The sequence below is a fragment of the Cebus imitator genome, unplaced genomic scaffold (genome assembly GCF_001604975.1).
Source record: "Cebus imitator isolate Cc_AM_T3 unplaced genomic scaffold, Cebus_imitator-1.0 Scaffold54, whole genome shotgun sequence".
Classification (NCBI taxonomy): Eukaryota; Metazoa; Chordata; class Mammalia; order Primates; family Cebidae; genus Cebus; species Cebus imitator.
Window position 1 is genome coordinate 2,039,147 of NW_016107369.1, and position 27,196 is coordinate 2,066,342.

General features: G+C 42.7%; 1 protein-coding gene and 1 long non-coding RNA gene across 5 annotated transcripts in view; one reads left to right on the top strand and one right to left on the bottom strand.

Annotated features, from left to right (window-relative positions):
• Positions 1–1,823: 1,823 nt before the first annotated feature.
• Positions 1,824–27,196, bottom strand: part of CIPC (CLOCK interacting pacemaker) — a 103,052-nt gene continuing 77,679 nt past the window's right edge. The window contains exons 1-4 of one of the 4 annotated variants that reach the window (XM_017528568.2): positions 17,939–18,205; positions 11,634–11,821; positions 7,174–7,343; positions 1,824–3,734 (exon numbers count right to left, since the gene is read on the bottom strand). In XM_017528568.2, coding sequence (XP_017384057.1) covers positions 2,841–3,734; positions 7,174–7,343; positions 11,634–11,769 — 1,200 coding nt within the window. In that variant the 5' untranslated portion in view covers positions 11,770–11,821; positions 17,939–18,205 and the 3' untranslated portion in view covers positions 1,824–2,840. Of the gene's footprint in view, positions 3,735–7,173; positions 7,344–11,633; positions 11,822–16,308; positions 16,394–17,071; positions 17,450–17,938; positions 18,206–27,196 lie in introns of those variants that run through there. The other 3 variants (XM_037738505.1, XM_037738506.1, XM_037738508.1) reach the window with 3 other exon arrangements.
• Positions 18,312–23,821, top strand: LOC119471253. The gene is made up of 4 exons (XR_005200283.1): positions 18,312–18,423; positions 19,084–19,086; positions 23,016–23,183; positions 23,567–23,821. It is a non-coding gene; the product is annotated as an uncharacterized LOC119471253 (long non-coding RNA).

The following is a 27,196-nucleotide window of genomic DNA, read 5'->3' on the forward strand; positions in this document are numbered from 1 at the left end:
AATACTATAATCAATAAAAACCAATGAGTGTAATAAATTACAAATGTCATTAAATTCCATTCCCATAACTATTGCAATCAGCAACTTTTCTAGATGTATTTCAATAATGCCAACAAAATCTGCCAAGATTTCTCTTGAGTTGCTCTGAGCTAAAAACGGCTTCTCACCTTTAGAAATCAGCAGCTCTGCCACAGTACTTCATAGCCAATTATGTTATGCATCACTAGAACCATCACTACTACTTACAGCCTTGGGCAACCGATGGAGATCTTTCTGGTCACCTCCGAGTTTCCTCTATTTGCTGATCTGGCTTCTGGCCCCAACTGTCTGCTGGCCCCAGTGGATCTCTCCTTCCAAGATCTATCTTCTCTACTTGGGTTCATCTGCTTATAGCTCCAATAGGGAACAAACACCCATGGTAATGGCCTGGAGAGACTTCTAGCACCAAGTTACAAGATTAGAGAAGAGCTGGGGGTGGTGCTGCTTCTCCCTGCCACTCAGCAATGAAGATCGATAATGGCTTTCATCATCTTTTACTGAAACAGGAAAGGAAATGCAAGCCTTAATCTAGGAAGAAAAGTCCAAGAGTCTTATAGCTCCACAGAGGGTTTTTCCAATGGAATAAATTTGGTTCTCAGCAAGTGTTTTCAGATTTTTGACACGCAGTAAGACTCATGACTGGTGCCCAGGCTGTTCTGAACGCACCTGTCTCTGTAGCTTTGCTGCCAAACATATTCTGCCAAAAAGGAAGCTTCCTAGCATGGTGCAGAGTAGAGCTGCTATAGTACCACACGGATTCAGGGGAGGCAAAGAGAGTGGGCCAAGAGAAAAATATTAAAAGGAGCTGAGTCTGCCTAAAGACACATTTGCTCTGATTTCTGAAATTCTTTCAGAAAGCAAACAGCAGGTAATAATTCTGCATTGATGAGGGGAGTCAAGGGATGTTACCAAGTTGTTTACTTCAAAATCAGTCATATCTAAATCACATGTTTGTATACAAAGTATAGGCAATCTGAAGCCACATACTTTTAAAACTATGCTAGAGTTACAACTACCTAGGAAATATTATCTTTAACTTCTGGCCTTGGTAAAACTTTTATTTGCAGAAAAGGTGAAGCTGGGCCAGGCGTGGTGGCTCAGGCCTGTAATCCCAGCACTTTGGGAGGCCAAGGTGGGTGGATCACCTGAGGTCAGGAGTTCAAGATCAGCCTGGCCAATGTGGTGAAACCCCCTCTCTACTAAAAATACAAAAATTACCTGGGCGTGGTGATGGGTGCCTGTAATCCCAGCTACTTGGGAGGCTGAGGCAGGAGAATCATTTGAACTTGGGAGGCAGAGGCTGCAGTGAGCCAAGATCCCGCCATTGCACTCCAGCCCTGGGCAACAAGAGTNAAAAAAAAAAAAAAAAAAAAAAAAAAAAAAAAAAAAAAAAAAAAAAAAAAAAAAAAAAAAAATGAAGCTGATCATACAGAACTTCTTAAGATGATTTTGCAAAACACAAAGGTTTTCAAGAGAATGAAATTTTAAAATGAGAGAGTATTTTGAAACTTTACTACTTAGAAACATAGTTGCCTATATAATAAAGGTGAAAAGAACATGTATCATCTGGAAACTCTGGTCATGTTCTCCATTTTGAGATGAACTTCATATAATCAACATTACACTTTTGGCTTTGTTGCCAATATCTAACACATGAAGGAAACACAGAAGATGCTGCTCTGTAACTGCTTCCCATCACTATGACATGGAACAAGTGAAAACGTGGGATGTGAAAAGAAAATGGTTTCTTTTTCTTTTCACATCCCTTTCTAATTTTTTTGTGGACTTATTATCATACCCTTAAGACAATTGTATTTAATTCAAAGTTTATCAAGCATAATAACTTCTTTTACCAAAATAAATGAGACAAAAACCAAGGTGGCAACAGAGTTAACTTATACAACATCCCCAGGAACGACTGAAACTATCCTTAAGATTTTTAGACATAAAACAGGTAACACTGTTTCAAAAGAAGAGAGAAAGAAAGCCTAAGTTACCAGAATTGTCTAGCTCCTGACCATGAGATATGTGGGCCATGTCTATTTCCTTCAGTTTCTAAGTCAAAAAAGCAATTCACTGACTATAATTCCAGATGGTACTGCATCCATTCCATACCTTAAAATTTGGAAGTATTTTTTTTTTTTTGCCTGCTAGTTTAAGAGAAATCTGACTTGTAATGAAAGTGTAGATGTCAGATGGTACTACCCTTTCCCTTGACTTTCAAGTTTAAGAAAACAAAGCGTTGAGTGATTAAGTGCTTGCAACAGGGTGTAACCTGTGCCCAGGGCATTTTAGGTCTCACCCAACTGGCACGATGCCTTGTGGAATGCAAACACACTGCCTATTTCTCTCTGTGACTAAGACAGGCAAGGGAAGATCCATGAAGGTTTCCTTGTGTCACCTACTCCCTGACTCAACAGGTGTTGTCTGTATCCTCATTTGTGTTACTGCACCCTTGATCCTGGTTAGTAAGTGGGATAGTGGGAGGTGACAGCAGGAAGAACCCCACACAATCATCTCCTGCTCTGCCCCATGATCCATCGAAGCACCTTCAGGCTAAGGAAAAGGGGCTCAAGGGCACTCCGAAACTGAGGTCCTCAGTGGAACAGGGACATATGTATCCTGTGCCCAGACCACAAGTTAAGACAGCAGCCAGGTATTCGCATGTGGCTTCCTAAGTGAACCACGACACAGTTTAAGTTTAGAAGGAAAAGCTCTTACATAAGCTTTGGGAAACAGGAGTAGGTAACAGCAAACGAGCTAAAAGAACCACTCAAGTAACAGGAAAATGTGCCTCTGTGCTATATGTCTGGGTGATCAGAGAATGCTTCTAGGTCACTGCCTGCATTACTGGACCCAGGTGTTAAAGATGCCTGCAGCTTGGCCCAAGCCTGAGGGGCCCTGCTTTTGATGGCCTCTATAAACAGCTGGGTTTGCTCCTTCAGCTGGTCTAGTTCTACCTGAGTTGCCTGGTTCTGACGAATCAACTCCTTCGTTTTCAAAGTGATCTCCAGCAAACCTGATTTGTGTAGGACTACTAGGGTATTCTGAAAGCGCCTATGTTTGCTCTGCCGTTGCTCTGAAAAGATATCTGGGCTGCGGCAGAGGTGCTCTGCAGCCCATAAAGGTGAGCTATAATTAGCAGACAGTGGTGAAAGGGGAGAGTTGCTCTCTAACCCGTGCGGAGTGCTGTCGGATGCGCAGACAGGACTGGCGGGGGAAGCAAAGGTCAGACTGGGAGCTTTAGCCACGTGACTGCTGGATACCGGCTGAAGAGTCTGTGGACTTCCACCTGCCACCAGGGAGGGCACACCCTGCAGAGTCGAGTCCTCGGCAAGTTTGGCGCTGGGCGGTGCTGGTGTGGAGGGACTGGGCGGAACGGCACCAGCCTTGGCTGGCTCACTGGAAGACAAGCTAGGCCCAAGTCTCTCGGTACAGATTTTCTTTTGCACCCCACTTGCTCCTTTTTCTTCTGGGCCAAGGGAAAGGCCCCTTTTGCCTGGATGTGGGGCTATTTTGGTGTAAGAATTTAGAATGGGCAAGTAGTTCCTGGAGTCGGACTTTTTCTCGCCAGTGTGACATGGACTGACGGGAGATGGCACAGGTGGATGAAGGAATAAGAGCTGTGGCTGTGTTGAGATCACTTCAAAGGAGGGCTGGACAGTCCACGACTGGAGCTGGGATGAGCTGCTGCCCTGAAGACAAAGGAGGAGAGCAGCACACTACTTATTACTGCTGAAAGGATAGAGTGAAGCTTCTGTCAAAGGGGAAAGCGGATACTCAGATGTGTAGAACAATTTCGAGGACAGAGCTTCCCTCACATACTGGCTTGAACATCTATTTGTGTCTGATATCACAAATACTTTTTTTTTTTTTTTTAACTTTTCCTAAGGGAAAGTTGGAGGAAATACCTATTTTTATTCAAGTGTTATCACTCAGAAAAAGAAATGGGCAGGTAAAGTAATGACATAGCTAAGGTCACAACTAAAATAAAAATATGGATTGCCTGGTATAAGTTAAAATGTGACTTTACAACAAAGTGTATCTTCATTTAGTTACACCTGGAACCCCTTTTACCTGAAAATAACTTTTGATTAAAATGTAACATATTGGGCGGGGCGTGGTGGGTCATGCCTGTAATCCCAGTATTTTGGGAGGCTGAGATGGACTGATCACCTGAGGTCAGGAGCTTGAGACCAGCCTGGCCAACATGCGAAGCTCCGTCTCTACTAAAAATACAAAAAATTAGTTGGGTGTGTTGGTGCGCGCCTGTAGTCCCAGCTACTCAGGAGGCTGATACAGGAGAATCACTTGAACCCAGGAGGTGGAGGTTGCCGTGAACCGAGATCGCACCACTGCACTCCAGCCTGGGCAACAGAGCAAGATTTGGTCTCAAAAACAAACAAACAACAACAACAACAAAAACAGAAAAAAAACCCATATTGTCAAGAGTCTGTGGGTCCCTGTTTTTAAGGCAGTGACATCCGGGATCCTAAAACCATTCAAAATAATAACAATGTATTGGTGCTGACTACAGGCTACACTGTGTGTAATATTTTATGTGAGTTACTTAATCCATATAACAATCTCATGAAGTAGTTACTATTTCCCTTCATAAACAGGAAACTGAGGCTTAGTTGAAATAACTTAAGTCACCAAGTTACTAAGTGATGCAGTTAGGATTCCATCCTCTGTCTGACTCTAAAACCCATCTGAACCATTCTGCTATACTGCCTTTGTTTTATTATTCCTCAATCACACATTATTTTTAATTAAAGTATTGATTCTGATAAAATCCAATAAAGAAGAACATGGCTACTTGTCTCCAATGTTTGAAAGCCAATCCAGTTCCAACCTGGTCCCAAAAATTTGAGTATAGATGAGGCCAGGCAGAGGGCAAACCTGACAGAGGTTCATATCCTCAGTGGGGTCAAATGGGGTCATTTGATTTATCTGAAGAACATTACACACTGTCTTCCCATACATGTACATGTGCACACCATTTTGCACACATTTCAGTTTCTTGGATGCAAGGTGATGAACTTTAGGCCCACTATAATTCATTTCTCATGCAAAGGCTGGAATGATCTGGAGCCCTCTTGACGTTCAAAGATACTCCAGGATATGCTAAGGCAAGCAATGCTAGATCCAGAAAACATATTTCCTTGTCAAAGGATATCCAAAATCAAGAGGTCTTTTGAAGTAGAGATTAGCCTGTTCCAACTCAGTCAGAAGCAAAACTCCATGCCTTCTCCAGGGCTGACCTACGAGGCAAATGGATCCGGAAAATACCTAATGCATTGCTTTCTCATGATTTTACTGGACTGCACTTCCTAATGCTACTGTTACGCTCACTGACCTAACAGATATTTAGATAATTTGTTCTAATTGTTAGATTTTACAAATTGTATTATTCATGTTGAAATCATCTGAGGGAATACGGAACAAAATTTTAGACTTTGACAGGATCTCAGAATCATTTCACATAAAGCCTTCATATTAAAGATGAAGAAGCTGATATCCACGGTGGTTAATAATGTACAAGATCACACTGTCTAGTGACAGAGATGGAATCAGACTCCCAAAAGAAAAGCATTGAAAACCAAGCAGCAATAATCAAGACGTTACACAACATGCAGAGGGTTTTAAATGTGTATCATTATTTTAATTTTAGAATATGCTGGATTCTGGTACGTTTTTAAAAACCAAAACAAAACTCCCAGATACTCCCTTAGGTCAGCCTGTCCCCAACTCTCTTCGCTCCAGATCAGGCCCAGCAGCCTTCTTGGCGGGTCTTTGTCCTGAAGAATGTGGCTCTGCTGGAAAAGCCTACTCACTCTGTAACTGTGTGTGGGCTGTTCTCAGCCTTCTGGAGCTGCCAGCCTAGCCTACAACAAAGAAGGGATATAAACACAGACACACAAGAAAGGGACAAGGAAGCCAGAGAGGAAGGCAGGGAGAAAAAGAACTGGGAGAAAGGAAGCCCAGGAGAAGCTCTGGTGGCACTGGTAGGGCCAGGGCCATCTCACATGGGCTCCATTTCCTGTCTCTATTCTTTTCCTTTCAATAAGAGAGCCATGCTTCCAGCTGAGATGTGATTTACCAAGCAAAAATCTTCAAATTCTTCTTCAGAACTCACTAGGCTGCCTTGTTGAAATCAGTTTGTGTTCCTCAGACATAACTGGGTAATAGCTAAGACATTAAGATTTCCTGTCAGGCTAAAGCCATGTTCTAACATTTTACCTACCGAAGAAAAGTCAACTACCCAAGCCAGATTTCAAATTTCACAATCTTCAAGTAGTCTCATCAATGGACCCATACGAAAACTGATATATTTTCAGAGGAAAGTCCAGTAAGATTAAACTTCTTTGGCTGAAATCAATCTTTTCTATTCTCAGACTTCTCTATTCTAACTTAAGTCTATATGATCAAGTTCTCAGTTTCAAACACTAGAGCTTAACTTAGATTTTCACCTCAATCTTTTCTTTCATATCTAAACAATAATCATATAATAAACATAGTTATGTAATAAAGCCCCAAACAGGATGTGTTTCCATTCCACAACAATGCTGTGTGGATTCTGCTGGTGTTCCCATACCTGAACCAGGAGCAGCTTCATCACTCATGATGGGCTCTGATTGACTACTAGGAAAATGCTCATCATATGCATAAAAAAAGGAAATTGCCTCTGTTATTTATTCTGAAGCAAATAAATGTATTCTACATTCCTAAATTCCCAGGGCAATTCATATTAAAAAGAGCTTCTTTTGTTTCTAACCTAAACTCTGCCATATGTTAGAATACACCACTGAAGTGATGCCATTTCTGCTTGGTTCCTTTACATACACTTCAGGGTCCCTTTGGACAAACTATGAATACAAAAATAAAACAACCTAACTGTCTCAAAGATGAGAACGCATGTCATGATTCTTGTATTCCTTTTTAAAACAGTGTCAGCACTTGAAAGATAACATCGCTCCCCAGGACAGAAAGTACACATTGGTGTGGTTCTAGTGGTCTGTTTTGTTTCTAAAACCTATCCTTGGCAGAGAGAGTATAAATCTCTTCCTTTATACACAGGAAGCTCAGAAATTTTTATTTGCAAAGGCTTTAGGTGATATTAGTCCTCCTCACCTGTTTGACCAGCACATTCTTCATGACGACCATGGGAGACAGCGTTGGGAAGGCATTCTTTGCAGTTTTGGAGTTCTGCCTCGGCCTGTCTTCTCTGCTCCAGCCTAAGGCGCTCAGCATGTCCTCGGACTCCATCTGCTCTGCGGAACTCAGACATTCTGAGCTCCCATCTGGTGGGCAGAAGAATGGTCAATTCACTTAGGCTCTAGACAGGGACTCTTAACCAGACTCCTAAGGAGCTATGGACCTCTTGAAATTGAATGCAACACTTGTGATGTGTTTTTGTGAATTTTATTGAGAAGAAGGCTTTTAGCTTTCACTGGATTTTCAACGGGATTGGTAATTAATCCCTCCTCCCCCACAGATTAAGAATCATTGCCCTAAGACAAGTTTGACTTCCTTTCTAACTCTCTTACAGATAAAAACCTGCCTCAGTTAGGGCTCACAGGAAAGTAATCATCACCAGTGTACAGGAGAAATGAGTTCAAGGCTTCAAAGTTAGTTTATTACTTTCGAGAATCTGTTGTTGAGAAAGGAGATGGGTATGGCCCACAGTAGGATTAAGAGCTTCAAAGGGTTTGGGTACTACAAGATGTAATTACAATAATTAAAAAAACCAATCTGTAAACCTCAAAACTTACATCCATTCTGAAATAAATTTATGTATGTATTTATTGATTTAAGACAGAGTCTCATTCTGTCACCCAGGCTGCAGTGCAGTGGCATGATCTTGGCTCACTGCAACCTCTGCCTCCGGGGTTCAAGAGATTCTCCTGTCTCGGTTTCCCGAGTAGCTGGGATTACAGGCATGCACCATCACATCCAGCTAATTTTTTGTATTTTTAGTAGAGACAGAGTTTCACCTTGTTGGCTAGGCTGGTCTCAAACTCCTGACCTTAGGTAATGCATCCACCTCAGCCTCCCAAAGTGCTGGGACTACCGGCGTGAGCCACCAGGCCCAGCCATCCATACTGAAATTTAAAAAGTGTCTTCCTAGATTTTCTAATTGTAAAATTCTGGATAAGTTCATCAAAGCTGAAGTTTACTTCTTTCTGTTGTCTGTCCTCAACGTCCCACCCCTTTTGATGGTATCCTAAGTGCATGCTGAGTGTGCCTTTTGTTTGGGGATCCTGCACAATGGGTGATAGAAAGATGTTCTCCAAGGCAAAGAAAATAAGGTTACTCTATGTAAATTTCATGCAAAAAGGATGTACTTAGATACCTGCTGGAGTAAACTAAGAGACTGTTGTACCCTGCTGTCGAGGAGTCTGGAAGTAGCCTAAATGCACATCAAGACTCTCAAAGTCATCTGGATGAGGCAGAACTGAAATGTGACTGTCATTTATGTGAATGTACTGTCAACAATTATATTTTCTCCAGCTTAATGAAGACTGTATGACCAGAAGGATATGCATCAATGGAGATATTACTTAGAATCTCCAGTGACACTTTTCAAAAATTATGAATGTTGCGATCCTTCCCTTGATCTACTGAAGTGATTTACCTGGTTCCATGGTTAGGTATATTTTCATAAAACACAAGTAATCCAAATGTGCACCTCTAGTTAAGAACCATAAGACCAAAAACAAATGAGTCCAGATACAATGTACATATTGGATACCCAGATCTTAGTTTCTAAATGCCATTCTGCATGTAAAGGAAATGAGGGCTCCTTGGAGAAACAGCTGATTCTAAGACTTTGACAGGCAAGGTATGAGATAAACCTGGACAGCTTGTTGTCCCAGAAAGCAAAGAAGTGCTCAAACACTAACAGAGAAGTGTCAAAGGGACACAAAAGCTATCCTGAAGGGCCTCCCACTGGCCAAATTTGAGACAATTTGAGTATCAGAAATAATGATTTTAATGGACGGACAAACTGAATTACAAAAGAATTCATGAATACATTAGTGATACTCAAAGAAGAGGGAGGAGGGAAAGAAGTTTTTACAGAAGAAGGTCAGCTAATGATCTACAAAGAATGGTAAAATTAGAAGATCACCACTTTTAAACCACCAATGTACTGATTCAGGCAAGGATCATCAATGGATGCTAACTCTGGTAAAGAGTTTGTTGGGAAATAGGATAGTCACACAATTACAAAGTATTGTCCCTAAATTACTTATTAATTACAAAGAGAAAAGAGTGCTTTTATGATAAGTCTGGTATACACTATCTTAGCCAAGTGATCAACCAACCAGAGCATCACCAATAGTAAGACTTACTTATGAGTCTCCACATGTTGTAATGGAAAAAATAAAACATCAACAACACAGTATTTTAGTCAAGATGTTTATCTTGATCCTAATGGTGGGGACACTACCAGAAAATCCAGAGGGTGAGACATTCTACAAAGCAACAGGCCCGACTCATTCAAAGATGTCAACGTCATAAAGAAAGAGGAAAGAAAAAATGGGAAAGAAAAGATAGGGGAGTGGTTACAGACTAAACCAGACTAAAGGACACAACAACTAAATGCAATGCTCAATCTTCAGCTGGATCCTGGATCCAAAACAGACAGACAAAAAGTCAAAGAGCGCTAAAGGACATTATTGGGACAATGGGGTAAAATCTGAATATGAAGTGTAGCTAATAAGTATCAGTGTTACATTTCTTAGGTATGATAATGATATTATAACTATATAGAAGAATGTTCTTGTTTTTAGGAAATTTGTACTGAAGCTATTTAGGGGTAAAATGTCAAGTGTTTGCAATTTACTTTCAAATAGTTTGTGTGTGTCTATGTGTGCGTGTAGAGAGAGAGAGAGAGAAAGCATATATGGCAAAATGATAGATATATGGGGTTATGGGGTATTCATTTGCTTTTGTATAGGTTTGAAATACAAATGTGTAATTAAAATGGAAAAAATTGTCTTGATTTTGCAAATTTCATCCTACTCTAAGGTAACTCAGGCAGTGAGGAAATCACTGGTACCTGGCCCAAGAGTGGCTAGAAGCATTCCAATGGCATTCACTGAGTACTTTCTGGGGCATAATGAGTTTGATTATTTTAATACTACCTTATGTCTGAGTAGTACAATATTCTTAAAACAGCTGGCCTGACAAAGTTGAAGTTCTCAGAAGTGTCAAAATGTCAACAGTACTGGAAATAATAGATGGCAGGATTGTGGATAATGTTTATTTTCTTCTTTGTGCTTTCCTAAATTTCTAAGCTTCTACAATGAGCACGTATTACCTTCATGAAATGAGAAACAGACAAAAAGCAAACATGATATTAAAAGAAAAAAAGAGACACTAGGCCTCCAATGTTTCCCAAACCTGTCCGATCATACAACGGAAACACTTGTTTTTAAAAAAAACCCGCATTCCAGGCCCTTTCCAGACTCCTGAAAGAGTCACCAGGAAAGGGGTTTGGTGATCAATATTTTTAACAAATGCCTCAGGTGAGCCTAATGATGAGGCAGGGCTGGGAAACAATCCAAAGGGCTACAGGTTGGCCTGCCCTTCCCTGGGCTGTCCCGGCTCTGGGCAGGGCAACTAATTCCTCTTAATCTAATCCTTTTCGTCTTTGAGCAACAGTCTATTTATAATTTGCCTTTTCAAGCAGCATGCCTACAGGGAGAAAATATGCCAATCTAAAGACAAGAGAGTTCTAGTTTTCCTAACAGCATTTCTCACTGTAATAAATCAAAATGGATTGATTTTTCTTTGTGAGTCTGGATAATATAAATCTTGAGAGGTTCTACTCTCAGGATGTTGACTCGGCCAAAATCCCTCAGCATCACCCCTCTGCATCCCTGGGTCAAAAATCACACTACCGCCATATTCAAGCCACTACCCTCAGACTGGGAAATAAAAAAATAGACCCAGTACAAAACTAAAAGATTCAATGTATATGCAGCTAGCCCCTTTGGGTAAGGTTTAAGACAAACTTGTAAGGAAAACTGTTCTATTTTCTTATCGCTAATAGATACTCAAGTTTAGAACTGGGCCAGGTGGCTCCGAGTCCAAATACAAAATGCATAGGGTCTGGGAGAAGGGGTAAGGGGTACTTTTCTAAACACAAGTACTTTCTCAATGAAAAAGTTACCTTACAAATTATCAGTATTTAACTGGGAGTCTTCAAATTTGTTACATGGTGACAATATGCAGTAGCATCTTCCCCCTACAATGTAATAATTCCTATGAAAAAGGAACTAAAACAACAGAATTATGAGTATTTAAATACATTTTTCTAGTAACCAGTTGCAATAGTTGGAAGTGTAAGATTCAGAGTCTAAGTTGAAAAAAAGATGTCAAATAATTCTTTCACAACTAACCCTACAGTGATTTTGATGGGTACCCTGACATATGGCATCAGAATTACCATGCTGAGGCATCAGGTAATTCTTTCTCCTGTGCATGAAAGCATCCCATCCTTATCACATAAATGAGTTTTGGGTAGGAAATTTTTCAGGCAAAGCATTCACTCCAAAACAGAGGAAGGAGAAGATATTTTTAACCTGAAAAGCCAGAGTCCTTGTCTGACTCAGCAGCAGCCATCCCGAGCTGACGAGCCACTTTTTTCATCTCTGTGCTTTTGCCTACTTTGGCGGAGAGTCTTCTGGGGCTCTCTCTGGATGGGTTTTTCCTCTCCATGGTTTATTCAGCTGGAGGCAGATTCATTGGTACTCTTTGCATCTGGACTGCCCTATGAAAAACAATTACGTAAGAAGTCACTGCCTGGAGAGCTGAAACAGGTGATCCAAATAGTGAATAAAGTATGGGCAAAGAACACTGGCCTCACCCACTTCAGCTTTATTTTCTCGGAGGTCTCAAGTGACAAAAGCTTCAAGTTTACTAAACAGAATGGTTTCCACCCAAAAGGAAATTCACAGTCCTCTGGCTGCCCTCTAATTCCATTACAAATTTAAGGCACACAAACCACATTCAGCATACACTTTGTAAACTGCTAACAAAGGCACATTTGATTAGGCTTTTTGCAATGGGTAACAAAATGAACTCGCCATAGAGGAGAGGGGACAGGGAAGTGAAGAGAAGGGAAAAGGAAGATGGGAGAAGGGAGAGGGCAGAAGGAGGGGGAGAGGGGAAAGGGAAGAGGAGAAGAGACACCACAAGCCTTGCTTTCCAAGTGTACATTTGCAGGCTTATGACCTATTGCCACCTCCCATAGTGTAGTGTTTCTCAAATTAACCTCTAAATCTTTTGGCTGACGTTGAACAGAAAGCAAAAACAACTACCTATACATGCATGCTACTTTTGGGCTTAAAAAAACACTTTTATGGGCAAATAAAATCATATATAATAAAGAGCTGATAATATGTGTTGCTATTAGTGTTATCTCACTTGGGCCTCACAATGTCATCTTCAGTTGCTGTCTCACTTTGCAGGGGAGGAAACCGAGGGTCAGATAAGTTACATTCAATTATTTAGAAATATTTATCAAATGCCACTGTAAAAAATCAGGCACTGGGTAAGGACTAGGGACATAGGGTGAACAGAATGGGTATCTGTTGCTCCCTTCAAAGTGCTGGCCGAGGATAAGAATATCCCAGATATTTTAACATGGCCATTTGAGTCACCAAGGAATGGCAACTGTAAGGCCAGCATAAGAACACAAAGACCACCACAGGGATAAGGAGAACAGGCCAACAGGGAACCTGACAATAATGAAACTGGGAAGACGCAAGCAAAGCCTTGTGTTCTAATTCACCATGCACTCCTGATTTTGTCCTGTTGTCCTTCTGAGTGAAGAAAAACATAAGCCCCCTGCTAAATGGCACTCTATCTGGAATACCCTGGAGTGCCAAGTCTGGACAGCTCTGCTAATATAAGATCTAGTGAAGAACATTAACTACCCTAGAAGCAGCAGAGGAAGGATTCAAAATAAAATTAAATAGAAGACAAGGATGCTTATAAGCCACCCTCTTGCTCATACTTTTGCATACTGTAGGAGGAGACTAAAGAGAACACAAACTGGACTGAATGAGAGTGAATTTTAAACACAATTCCAAGTTAAAATCATTTTGCCCCACATCTAACTCATTTAAGGGGACTGGCTTCCTCATTCAACTGACATCATATCAAGTACTCTTCCACAGGTCACATGTTTAATCCTATGTGCATAAAAGATAAACAACAGCACTGTCACATCTTGTAGAGAACTGTGAAAAAGCAATGTCTATTTGACAGCTATGAAATTTGACAGCATTGACAGCCCAGTTTAAAAAGTAGACTAAAGTGTAAAACTATATCTCTAATTAAATCAGGATCCTTTTGTATGAAATTCAACAAACGTGCATAGTACAATTTTCCTAAAATAATACTGTTCGAAAGTGAATAGAAGCCTTTTCCAAAATGGAAGTAGATGAGGATTGTGGATGGGCATTCCAACTAATTCAAGTTAAACCAGGCTGTTGATTTACATTAGGAGGGTTGCTCATGCTAGTTGCAACTAATTAAGAACCTTACTTAGGATCTTAGGTTCTTGAAGTTTCACATTATCTTACTAAACATGGATTATTTTACAGGAACTTTAGATAATACATCCCAATTTAGTCTTCTACAATCTTTGTGGCAAAACAACGAAAAAAGTCTTGCTATTATTATTAAAGTGTAGTCAATGGAACCACAGAAAATACACAGGAATTTATTCTGGCTTATTGAGAATTTGTAGAACAGATAATTGATCATGGAGTCAAAATACTAAAACATTGACAAATCAGTTGTTGAGGCTCAGAAAACAATACTCCAAAGTATGGCACTTTAGCATAATGAGTGCTTGTTGTTGTTTTTTGTTTTATCTGAAACTGTGTGTTGCTCTGTCGCCCACGCTGGAGTGCAAGGCCACAAACATGGCTCACAGCAGCCTCAACTTCCTGGCCATAAATAAATTACCTGATCTGTCTGGTTTGATAGTAGATCATAAGACCATCATTCTAGAATGGGTCCTGCCCGATAACAGAGAGCAAGAAATGCTACACAGAGGTCAAGAATAATTCTGTACAGACAGATCTTGCTGGGTTTCCCACCTCAGTCCATTACTGTTAGATCACACTCTTTTTGTTTGATTTATTTTGTTTTGTTTTTTATTTATAGATGCATCACATGCTGTTGCTCAGGCTGGCGTGCAGTGGCACGATCACGGCTAACTGCAGGCTCAACCTCCTGGACTAAAGTGATCCTTCTGCCTTAGCCTCCCGAGTAGCGGGGACTCCAGGTGTATACCACCACACCCAGCTAATTTTTAAATTTTTTGTACAGAGTAGGTCTTGCCATGTTGTCCAAGCTGGTCTCGACCTCCTGGGTTCAAGCAATCCTCCCACCTCAGCAAAGTGCTAGGATAACAGGTGTGAGCCACCCTGCCCAGCCAGATCATACCTTTTTTGTCCAATATTTTTACATGGCCTTACATTCTTCACCAAACCTAAGCATAAAAATAGTTTTCCCTGAGTTTGGGAGATTTCAATTCTGAAGACTCCTGTGTCATAAGAAAACTTTGATTAAATAAAACTGTTATATTTTCTCTGTTAACCTGTCTTTTGTTATGGGAGGGTCAACAGTGACCCTTATGGTAGGTGAGAAAAGGTATCGCAGAGTTAAGTTAAAAACAGAACAGATACTAAACTTAGATCCTGGGGAGTTGGTGGCAGTTGGAAAGAATGCAAAGTCGACTTTAGGATGGCAAATTGACTATTTTGGATATAAAAATGATTAAAAATATGAAAGCCTCTGTCTTCAGTAAAGCTCTCTTAAGCAACAAGAAGCCTTAGCATTACAGCCAGGGAGGCTCACGTGGGATGTAGAACAAATGGCTACATCCCTCCCCAAACTTTCTTCCTTCGGAGGAGCAGCACTGCCCTCCTGGGAGTGGCTGAGGGACCCACTCACACACAGCATCACATAAAGCCCTCAACAGGAGAGAAGCAGAGAGTGATGGCATTTACTACTGATGCTCTCAACCCCAAAGTCTGCAAGGCAAAGTCTGAAAACCTCAAGAAGTTGCTTGCTTTTTTTCCTCCTAGATATTAGTTTACAATAAAGTTAGATGCTCACACACTGACTAGGAGTTGAAAATGGGTTACTAAGCTCTTAACCACTGTGTTCTTTCTGCTTCCTGGCACAGACTGGAAATCACTCACGCTGCTTTACAAATGCATGTACCTTACTCTGCATTGGGGGGCTAATTTAAGCTCCAAAACTGTCAGAATTTACCCTAATTGGGCCTCTTATGCATGTATATGTAACACATTGTCCAAAAGTTTCCCAGAGAGGATAGTACACACTAAAACTCATAATGGAAAGTGAATCAGGCTGGGTGTGGCACCAGTAATCCCAGCATTTTGGGAGGCCGAGGCGGATGCATCACCTAAGGTCAGGAGTTTGAAACCAGCCTGGCCAATATGGTGAAACCGTGTCTCTACTAAAAATACAAAAATTAGCTGGGTGTGGTGGCACATGTCTAATCCCAGCTACTTGAGAAGGTGAGGCAGGAGAATCACTTGAACCCAGGAGCAGGAGGTTGCAGTGAGCCGAGACGTTGCCACTGCACTCCAGCCTGGGGGACAGAGTGAGACTCAGTCTTAAAAAAACAAACAAAAAAAAACAAAAAAACCCAAGTGAATCAGAGCTGGGCAAGGTGGCTCACGTCTGTAATCCCAGCAGCACTTTAGGAGGCCAAGGCAGGTAGATCACCTGAGGTCAGGAGTTCTAGATCAGCCTGGCCAATATGGTGAAACCCTGTCTCTACTAAAAGTACAAAAATTAGCTGGGCATGGTGGTGCGCGCCTGTAATCCCAGCTACTCAGGAGGCTGAGGCACGAGAACTGCTTGAATCTGGGAGGCGGAGATTGTAGTAAGCCAAGATTGTGCTTCTGCACTCCAATCTGGGTGACAGAGTATGACTCCGTCTCAAAAAAAAAAGTGAATCAATAAATATATTGGTTTATATAAGGAGACAAAACTCAAAATTCTATCAAGTACTCCAAAGCACTTAGCTCTTACTCTTTTTGCACTTCTGACATTAGTCTAATTATTTGTCTCCTCAACCTCGAGGTTATTTTTCCCCCCTGGCCCCTAACAATTAACGTAAGGCATTCAGTAGAGTAACAAATTCCAACAAATGGCTGACCTGCTGTCTCTCTGACAGCTCTAGTAGCTTAGCAGTCATGGAAATACCTGAACAGCTTGAAGGTCAAGATTCTGCATTTCCAAACACCACAGTCACCTTAAGAGCTAGCCTCCACGTCTGGTCCCCTGCAGGAAACAGATATTTGATCTACCCCTTATGCTAAGATGAAACCTCAGGGACAAATCCAACATCCAAATTAAAGGCTGGTCTAATCCACAAACAATCTTTGTGGGGATTTGTTCTTATGATTAAAAAGGAGATCCAAGGGTTACAAGAAAAGGATCTGAAATGCTGCTTTCAGATCTCTCCTTTTATAGACACTTGGCAACATTCCTGGGAGCTCAAGTTCTCTTTAAAATGTGTCACGTGTATAACATGTGTGCCTGGACAGAAGTGTGAGGTAAAAACTCAAGCAGACGCTTAAACACAACAAAGTGATAAGGTCACAGAGAGCAAACCTTGAGTAATCCCAGTTAGAATGATAAGTTCATTACTAGGTTTTCTCTGAAGTCATTTTCTTTTGGCCTGCATATTCAGATACCATCCTGAGAGAATGCCCGTGTAATTTAACAGTGGAAAAACCCTATCTACCTAAATATCTAATATTCATCTTCTCTTTCACATTCATTCCATTTCTCCAAGTTGGCTGAAAATTCGTGTGAAAGATCCTGAACCCCAATTTCATACAATTTCCTGTGTTTGAGACCAGTGTGGCTCTATTTTCACCTTTCAAAGAGGAGGTGAGCTTAGAGAACGTTCTCTGCTCCGCTCCCCTGCTGCAATTAGTTAACAGTAACAGTGCCCACCTACCCATTCGCACCAGCCCACGTTGCATCTGTGCCAGGCAGCATGTGCACCCTCCAGGCATCTACCAGCCTGCCAGCTCAGCAGGGCAGAACTGGGCAGACCCTAGTACTGTGCTGGGACTGGCATACCACCAGCCTTCCAGGGCAAACGCCCAGACAATGCATACTGCCAGGACTTGAGCAATAACAGGGCGCCTAGCTCCAGCCTGTGCCCTGGGCCGGGATCAGAGCTCCCCCGAACTACGCACCCACTAACCACTAACTCCTTACTTGGCACTGCCCACCTTCTCCCCTAGAACACTACCCCCGGCGCCAAGCCTGGCGAGCTGGCCACAGGGGAAATAACCAGCAACGTGGGTGACGGCAGGTCTCTGGAAAAGGCAGCACACCTGTGCCCTGGGGGCCAGAACAGGGTATTACCCCTGACCTCAAACCGGTAGCCCAGGACCCTCGCCCAGTTACCAGTTCTGGCGCCCACTCACCTACCCATTGCCTGGCCCTCTGCTCCCAGCCGGGCTGGCCTCCAGGTTCTTTCCCCTCCCAGCCGGCTGGCGGCTGCCCCAGGGCTAAACTAAGGCCCACCTGCCCTAACGGACTCGCCCCACTGGCCCCTCACACAAGCCCCCTCCCCACACGCAGCCCCCTCCTCACCCGCGATTCCCTCTCCCACACCCCTCACAGCAAAGCCAACAACCCCCGCTCCCACCATTTGGCCCTCCGTCCCCCGAAAGTCTCAGTTTACCCCTCTTGCCTACTCGCTCCTCTTCCTCTCTCGCCTACTTCCACCTCCTTTCCCCACGCTCCTCGCCCAATCCCTCTCCCGCCGCCAGCCCTGCTCCCCTCCTTCCTGACCCAGCCCTCCCTTTCTCACCTAGGGCCAGGGTCGCCGCTCCACGACCGGTCCCGTGGGTCAGGTGGCGCATGCGTGAGCACTGCCCCGCGGCTCCATGACAACCTAGTCGTCGCTGGGTGCCTCGCTAACCCCCCCAACCTCCCGCCCATTTCTCCTCCCCCCGCCTCCGCGACAGCTTTCGCCAGCCACGTGACCCGGCTCGGAGGACCCGGCACCATAGAGACCGCACACTGTTCTCCTAGAAGGGACCTTGGAGACGCGCCCTTTCCCCGCCCCCGCCGGAAGACCAAGCTAGCGAGGAGCGGGACCGGCGCTCAGAGGCTGCTGCTCTCTCCGCGGCGGGCGAGCGTCTCTATGGTTGGATCCTAAGACCCGGCCGCCATTTTGTACGGGGGCCTTGAGCAATGAGCGGCTTGGGGACGGTTTCGAGGCGGGGTTCCGAGGAGCTGGGGGTGGGGACGGTTTGGAGCCGCCACTGCCAGAGGCGCGACTCTCGCACTGCCGTGCTGCGTGCCGCCGTTGGGGTTGGGGACCGGGGCGAGGCGTGTCCGGCCCGTGCGCGAGCCATGAGCGACGGTGCTCAGCGTGGAAGAGCGGGTGCGCCGGCAGCCTCGGCGTGGAGTTGCCCGACAGGGGCGCCAGACCTCCCCGCGTGCTCCTCGCATTTTCCCTACGCGTTTACCCTGCGCATTTGCCCTGGTTTGTTTTTTGTTCCCGTCCACCCTCGAGACCGTGCTCCAAGAGGTCGAGGGGCGATGAGTTATTTTAAGTGGATGATTTCATGTCCTTTGATGTTTGACACACTTTGTCATGTGCGATGGGTTTTATATGGACGCTGTTTCTCGGTGAAGGTTCACGGTGAACGCGTGTGTAACAGCTAAAGAGGAGGGCTTGGGATCAGTTGGCGTTCTGCTGCCTTGAATCAATGACAGTTACTTAGAATTATTTCTCTAGTGAAAAAGACATGGGCGAGTTTAAAGAGTGTTGACAGATGGAGACAGATTCTAGACTGAGCTGTCCGATAAGGTGGTCAGTAACTACTCGATAAGTTTCTCAGTCGTACTCGTCCCATTTCATGAGCTGCATGACCTCTTGATTGGACAGTGCAGATTATAGCCCATTCCCAGCATCGTAGAAAGTTGTACTGGACAGAGCTGATCTAGATGGTGGGAATAGTTTTATACTGGTCATCCAGGCCTTTGTAAGTGCTGCTAGATCACGGTTAATCACAGTCCTCTAGACACAGATAATTCTAATGTATTATTGGGTATGGGTGTACTTACTAGCAATAAGCCTTACCAACAAGTAATGTGCCTACAGCATGTAAGGCTTTTGTTTTGGGGACAGAGTGAAAGCAATAGTTAACAATTACCAAGTAATTCAGAGCCAGGCCGCTTTATATGCATCCTCTTGTGATGCCTTACAAATTTATGACGCAGGTGGTGTTTGTTTTCAGTTGTGTAGACTTTTTGCCCATCAGGACACAATTACGAAACTCTGGCTTTTGTCCATGAAGCCATTAACAGATTGCCTTTTTTTGAAGTAGAATAAAACAGTCTGCCTTCAAATAACTTAAAATCTGATATGGGAAATAAGACACGCTGTAATAAATAATATGAAAGAGAATGGGATAAGTACCAGAAGATTCTGAACAAAATTAATGAAGTCAAGGGAGAAAAAAAATTTTTTTTTTTTTTTTTGGTTGTTGGAGGAGGATGAGATCAGTAGGTAAAAGTTTAAGGATAGCTAAAAGTTGAATTTGCAATAATGGAAGTAGGTGAGAGTGTAATGCATACCAAGCAAAAAAGAATTAATGAAATAAGCAAAAACATGAGGGGTGGTCCTATCTCAGTCTTCCAAAGGGGGCAAAATAAATTCACTATGAGAGGAATGAATGAATGGCATCTGCAGCAACCTGGTTGAGATTGGAGACTTATGTTCTAAGTGAAGTAACTCAGGAATAGAAACCCAAACATCGTATGTTCTCACTAGTAAGTGGGAGTTAAGCTATGAGAATGTAAAGGCATAAGAATGGTACGATGGACTTTGGGGACTCAGGGAAAAAAGGCTGGAGGGGGGTGAGGGATAAGAGACTGCAAATTGGGTTCAGTGTATACTGCTCGGGTGATGGGTGCACCAAAATCTCACAAATCACTGCTAAAGAACTTATGCATATAACTAAATGCTACCTGTTCCCCAAAAACCTATGGAAAAACAACAACAACAACAACAACAACAAAAACGAGTACTAGGCTTAATACCTGGGCGACAAAATCTGTGCAGCAAACCCCCATGACACAAATTTGCCTATGTGACAAGCCTGCACACGTACCCCTGAACTTAAATAAAAAACAAAACCAAATTTAAAAAAGATTAAAACAGTCTGCCTTCAAATAACTTAAAATCGAATGTGGGAAATAAGACTTGCTGTAACAAGCAATATGAAAGAGAATGGGGTAAGTACCAGAAGATTCTGAGCACAATAATAAGAGAGGAAAAAAAAAAAACCTTTCTTTTTTGGTTGTTGGAGTAGGAAGAGACCAGCAGGTAAAGCTTTAAAGTCAGCTAAAAGTTGGATTTGCAATGGAAGTGGGTGAGGGTATGATGCATTACCATGCAAAAAAGAATCAAGGAAATACGCAAAAGCATGAGGCTCTTAGTCCTCTGAAGGGGCAAATGAACCAAACTTCTTTGACTTTACCTGCGTCGTGAGCAGACAGCCATGCTGTACCAATAACTTGAACTTCTGACAAGTATTGTAATGGAACCAAGCGAATCAGACTAATTTAATGATAGGCATAATTTTTATGATTATTTTATGCTATGATTCTACATAATTACATATACAGAATAAGCAATTCATGAAAATGGATAGTGAATGTTTTTATACAGCTAAACCACTGTAAACGTTTTTCTTTCCTATTAATTTACCAAGGTTTGTAAATCAGCATCTATTGATAGTTTACTGGTGCCACAAACTCTTTAACCTTCACTCACCTTACTCTCTTTATTCTTGTTTGGGGTAAGGACGCTGTGATGGATAGTGGGTTTTGAAGCACCGGATTCTTCTTGCTGTAGGGTCCTTTCCAATTCAAGTTCTCCCCAGTACCATTGTGGTCTAGGCGTGGTTTGCCACCACCACCACCAGTAGGGGGAGACGTGCGCCGTTAAATCCTACATTTAGGAATATGCAAATGTTTCTTTTTTCCATCTACTTCATGAAATAGTAACCTGCGAGAGGTCCTGGTTTAAATAAATAAATAAATAAGAAATAAATAAGAAATTGTAACCTGCGTATCCAAATGAGGATTTGAATTTTTAATGCTGCATAGGATATCATGAAGAGTCAACCATGAACCGAGTTTTATTTGAAGATACTTTAAAGGGTATAATCTATTGTACAATTTAAAATATTTATAAACAATTGTTTAATAATTGTTGAATTTAAAATTGAAGTCATTTAAAAATATTTAAAAGTAATTAAAATTGGAGGCAGTGAAAGTATTCACATGATCTAGTTTCAAATCCCAGCTCCTATCAGTATCATTTTACAAAAGAAAGGGCATTTTGATATCTTTTTCATATACACAGGAAGAAAGATAGGACATAACCTCACAATTTAAAAATAGAATAATTTCAGCCGGGTGTGGTAGCTCATATGTGTAATTCCAGCACTTTGGGAGGCTGAGGTGGGCAGACCACCTGAGGTCAGGAGTTTGAGACCAGCCTGGCCAACATAGTGAAAACCCGTCTCTACTAAAAACACAAAAATGAGCCAGGTGTGGTGGTGGGTGCCTGTAGTACCAGCTACTCGAGAGGCTGAGGCAGGAGAATTGCTTGAACCCAGGAGGCAGAGGTTGCAGTGAGCCAGGATCCCACCACTGCACTCCAGCCTCGGCGAAAGAGCAAGATTCCATCTCAAAATAATAATCTGGGTGTATGAAAAACTTAAAGCCTTAGTCTTATTTTTCCAGTTTGGCTGAGGACTGGTGAAAACAGCATCACAAGGACTAGCAGCAGTTCTTAGACTGGTGTTTGGGAACCACTGATTTCATTTTCCTGAACCTTGGTTTGGCCATCTGTAAAACAGTTATCCTCTAGTTTGAACCTAGAATCTAGCATTATTGGTGCTGATCACTTCGGAAGTTTTTAAAGAAGATTTGATGGAGTGGTAAGTGTGTGTCATGGGTCAGTGTGAGGAGAGGGGCTCCAGCCTGTGTGGGCAGGGGATGTACAGGTGCCAGATGGCAGAGGCAGAGGTCAGGGATAGTGGGATATATGACCTTTTTTCCCTTAGCAGTCAGGTGACAAGGCCCTCACCAGCCAGACTGATTCTTGGCTCATATTTTAGGGGAGTATTTGGCAGAGCAGGTACACTAAAGGGATAATATTCAGGTTATGGTCAGGCTGTTCATATGTAGGCAAAGGTTTGATTTTAGAGGCAGTGGAAAACCCTCCCACTGCGTGATACCGATACTCTGGAATCCAAGACAAAATCTTCCATAATGAGGAGTGCTTGTTATTTGCCAGACACTGTCCTGAGTGATTTGCCTACATTTATTCACTTAATCCTCCCACTATCCTATAAGATGGGTGTAGTATCATTATTTTCTTTTTACAGAGCAGGAGGCTAAGATACAGAGGCCCATGTCACTTGCCAAGGTCACCAGTGGTAAGTGGTAGAACCAGGATTTGAATTCCAGAGTTCTTGCCACTTTGCTTGACAGCCTCCATGTTAAAGTGGAAATGGGTAATATCTCAGCCTTTCCTGCTATAATAGGAAGAGGCCAGTGGGAAGGTAGAAGCACTATGAGGAATAAAAATAAAATCTTAAGCCCTTCAGCCAACTGGACTGACCCCCTCTTGGCCAGGCATTTCCCAGAGAAACCCTGAAAACTGAGTGTCTCGCATGCTGAGGAGAGAGATCAGACATGCCTCAGTATGCCCCTTCCTTATTACCCTTTCTTTAGCCAGAATTGTTTCCTAAAGTGTAAGCAGAAACTAGCTCTAGAAAACAAGAAATGGATGACCCATTCCTTTATCCCCATTAGCCAATCACCTGAGGTAGTGATTGCACTCCTCCATCTCTTTACAGTTTCAAAGTGACAACTTGCCAGTTTCACAATGCATCCCTTCCTAAAAACTGACTGCCATCTCTAGGTTAGTTTTGGCTGACTCATGGAGGATATGCAGTGAGGATTTTTGTGTCTTCTGCTTCACCTTTTCATGTCAGAGTAAAACTGCCTTTGCAAAGATTATGATGGTAAGAGAAGTCTAGCATGGCTGACTCCATTTTGCTTCTGCCTCATAGGCTGGCTGTCCTCACTCATTCCTGGGTATAGGCCAAGCTAACCATGGGAGGCATTTGATTTATAGTTTAACTTTGAAGTAAGAATGATAACAGGCCCTCCATGAAACTAACCCCCCCTCTTTCCTCAGGGACCGAAACCACTTTTGTAAAAGCAATAAAAGACTACAAGATTAGGATTATGGGATGGGCCTGAATTCTGCTAAAATGTAGGTATAATTAAATGATAACCAGCCATTGTTTCAGAAGTCACAAAATTTGTAACTTCCCCAAATGCTCCTTCCTATAGGTAATCACTATTTTAGAACCTAAGACTGATCTTTTGAGTTGTTTTTCAGACTTTTGCATTCTGGCAACTGACTGACTTCACCCGGATGATCTCAGACTCAGGAATCAACCAGTCCTGTGGACCCCCCACCTAGAGGCTGACTCAGCACATGAGGACTGTTTTCCACACCCCCATGATTTCTTCCCCAACCAGTCAGCAGCACCCATTCCCTAGCCCCCTCCCACCAAATCATCCATAGTACTCTAGCCTCTCAGTTCTCAGGAAGACTGATTTGAGTAATAAACTCCAACCTTCTGGTTACCTAACCCTGTGAATTGGTTTTATGTGTACAGTGGTAAGAAGAACCTGCTGGGCAATTACAAGAGGGCCAAAAACTCCACCCTTGAACCATGCTAACACCACCACTTTTTTTTTTTTTTTTTTTTTTGAGACAAGTCTCATTCTGTTGCCAGGCTGGAGCACAGTGGTGCGATCTCAGCTCACTGCAAGCTCTGCCTCCCGGGTTCAAGCAATTCCCCTGCCTCAGTCTCTCAAGGAATACACCACCATGTCTGGCTAATTTTTTTGTATTTTAGTAGACGGTTTTCACCACGTTGGTCAGGTTGGTCGCAATCTCCTGACCTAGTGATCTGCCCACTTCAGCCTCCCAAAGTGCTAGGATTACAGGCATGAGCCATCATGCCTGGCCACCACCACCACCATTTTTGAACATGGGACTTGGGAAGAAATGTGAAGCCCAATTGCATATATGCTTCTTTCTCCTTTCATAAATATTCATGACTTCTATAACTTACTGAATATATTTGGCCATGCAGCTAAGCATAAGTTTCTGCTTGCTCTCAGCTTCTTCTGAAGGTTACACTTTCCAGCCTGTGGGCCGGCAGGCTGCAACCCTTTATTTGAACTTGAGAAATAAAGGTTTCCTTCCAAATTTATGAACTTTGTGATTCTTCAGTTGACAATTAGGTACAGGCACTTGTGTGGAAAGGAGGATGCCAGGAATGGGGGCTGGGCATTGTAAAAGCATATTACAGAAAATGCCTCCAGCTGGTCATCTTTTTCTTTTTCTCTGCATGTCGCAGAGATATGTGGGGGGTGTGTTTGTGTGTGCATGCACACACGTGTTGTGTGGTTTATGCTGATCTTAACCCACATACCTGCCCAAACTATTTAGAAGCTGTCTTGTATCTGTTAGACCCTCATCTTGAATCTTTTTAGTGGAAAGACTTTTTTTTTTTTTTTTGAGACGGAGTTTCGCTCTTGTTACCCAGGCTGGAGTGCAATGGCACGATCTCGGCTCACCGCAACCTCCGCCTCCTTGGTTCAGGCAATTCTCCTGCCTCAGCCTCCTGAGTAGCTGGGATTACAGGCACACACCACCATGCCCAGCTAATTTTTTGTATTTTTAGTAGAGACGGGGTTTCACCATGCTGACCAGGATGGTCTCGATCTCTTGACCTCGTGATCCACCCGCCTCGGCCTCCCAAAGTGCTGGGATTACAGGCTTGAGCCACCGCGCCCGGCCAGTGGAAAGACTTTTAAAGTATTTTCTCCAAAAGAGCACAAGGAACTTCACCCCAAAATATAGCTCCTTGATATAATGAGTATTTTGAGTTAAAATCCCTTAGAGATCAATAGATGTTGGAAAATACTTTTCCCTTATCTACATAAAGATTGGATAGACCCTACAAGGAGAGCGATTGTTTCCCCAGCCCCATTATCTATTTTCTTTTTGTTTTTTTTTTTGAGACGCAGTCCCACTCTGTCACTCTGGAGAGCAGTGGCACAATCTTGGCTCACTGCAACCTCTGCCTCCTGGGTTCAAGTGATTCTCCTGCCTCAGCCTCCCGAGTAGCTGATATTACAGGCATGTGTCATCACACCCAGCTAATTTTTGTTTTTCGTATGTTTAGTAAAGATGGGGTTTCATCATGTTGGTCAAGCTGGTCTTGAACTCCTGACCTCAAATGGTCTACCTGCCTCCGCCTCCCAAAGCGGTAGGATTATAGGCATGAGCCGCCTCAGCCGGCCATTTTTTTTTTTTTTTTTTTTTTTTTTTTGAGACAGAGTCTCACTCTGCCACTTAGGCTGGAGTGCAGCGGTGTGATCTTGGCTCACTGCAACCTCTACCTCCCTGGGTTCAAGCAATTCTCGTGCCTCAGCCCCTTGAGTAGCAGGGGTTACAGGCATGCACCACCATGCCCAGCTAATTTTTGTATTTTTAGTACAGACAGGGTTTTGTCATATTGGCCAGGCTGGTCTTCAACTCCTAGTCTCAAGAGATCTGCCTGCCTCAGCCTCTCAAAGTGCTGGGATTACAGGAGTATGCCACCATGTCTGGCTTCCTCCTATTATCTATTGCAGAAAAGACCAAGAATGTAACCACACACGAACAGACTCACAAGATAATGTCTCTCTTGCAGACTCACTCAGAAAACCATTTAGAAATTAATCTGTTTCCCAATCCATATCTCCCTCTCCACCTGAAATAAGGGTACCTGGACCCCATGGGGAAGTGAGGTAAGCACTCTGTGGTTCTGTGCACATACTCAGGTATGAAAAAGGACGATTTATTCACCCAGAGACGGGTTTCTTTAAGATGTTGAGTATTATTTTTAAGATTAAAAGGCTCCTTCTTTCTGGTAAAGTCCTGTCCCAGCTGGCATCACGGGACCTGCTGATCTGGAGCTATTACTGAACTGATGGCCATTCCCATGCAGAAATATGGTGCATTTGGTCTCCTGTTTTTCGGACAAGTATAATGGGATAACCCACAGGATTTACCCCCAGGGTAAATCCAAGAAAATTCATTGCAATGTCTTGTGCTAATAGTTTAATGAAATTCTCCCTCCAGCAATTTCTGATAGGGCATGGGGATTTTCTCCGGTGTCACCATACTTTTTAGCAGGAGTGACTGTCATCCAGGTGCAGGTGTTCTTGGCTGTCCTTTACCTGTTGTCTCTTCTTGTCACACATAGCTAAGAAGGCAGATGACAGGTTCATCTCTACTACATGGGGAATTACCAAGTGGTTGCCTAGCAACTCACACAGCACAATCAACATGGTCTCTGTTGTGGAATGTAGAATGGTTAGCTTTCTTTTCAAGAATGTATTTCCATACTTCTTTTGGGTTTCTAGAAAAGAAGGTATGTTTCTTGGACTTGAGGTTAGAAAAATGGACTTTTGTATTGCTTTTCCCAGTATTCATTCTATAGTAGGCCATTATTGTAACAAACGACAATTATCTGATCAAATCATTAATACAGCAATTGTTTCACTTCAATTCAGGAAGCATCTTCTCCGTGCCACATACCATACTAGATACTGTAAGGAATTATAAGGATGCACAAGTGTGGTCCCTGGTCTCAGGGAACCTAAATTTTAGTGTAGATGCTTAGACATTTAATAGATTTGTATAAATCACTTGTTTACTCATGTGAAACAGATAGCTCTATATATATGTAAAATAAAGGTGTCTTTATTTGGAAGAGTTCCTTTGTGTTTGATCAAAGGATTTTTTGCATGTATTTAGATTACTGCTGTTATAGCTAACAGCTGCAGTCAGTTCAAAAAGCTGTAATTAAAAAGTGTAATCACTTTTAAGACATAGCTCCTATTGGAATCTAAGTAATTAGCAGCTCTTAAACAGCTCTTGTTGGAATATGCCTCTGCTGCTGCT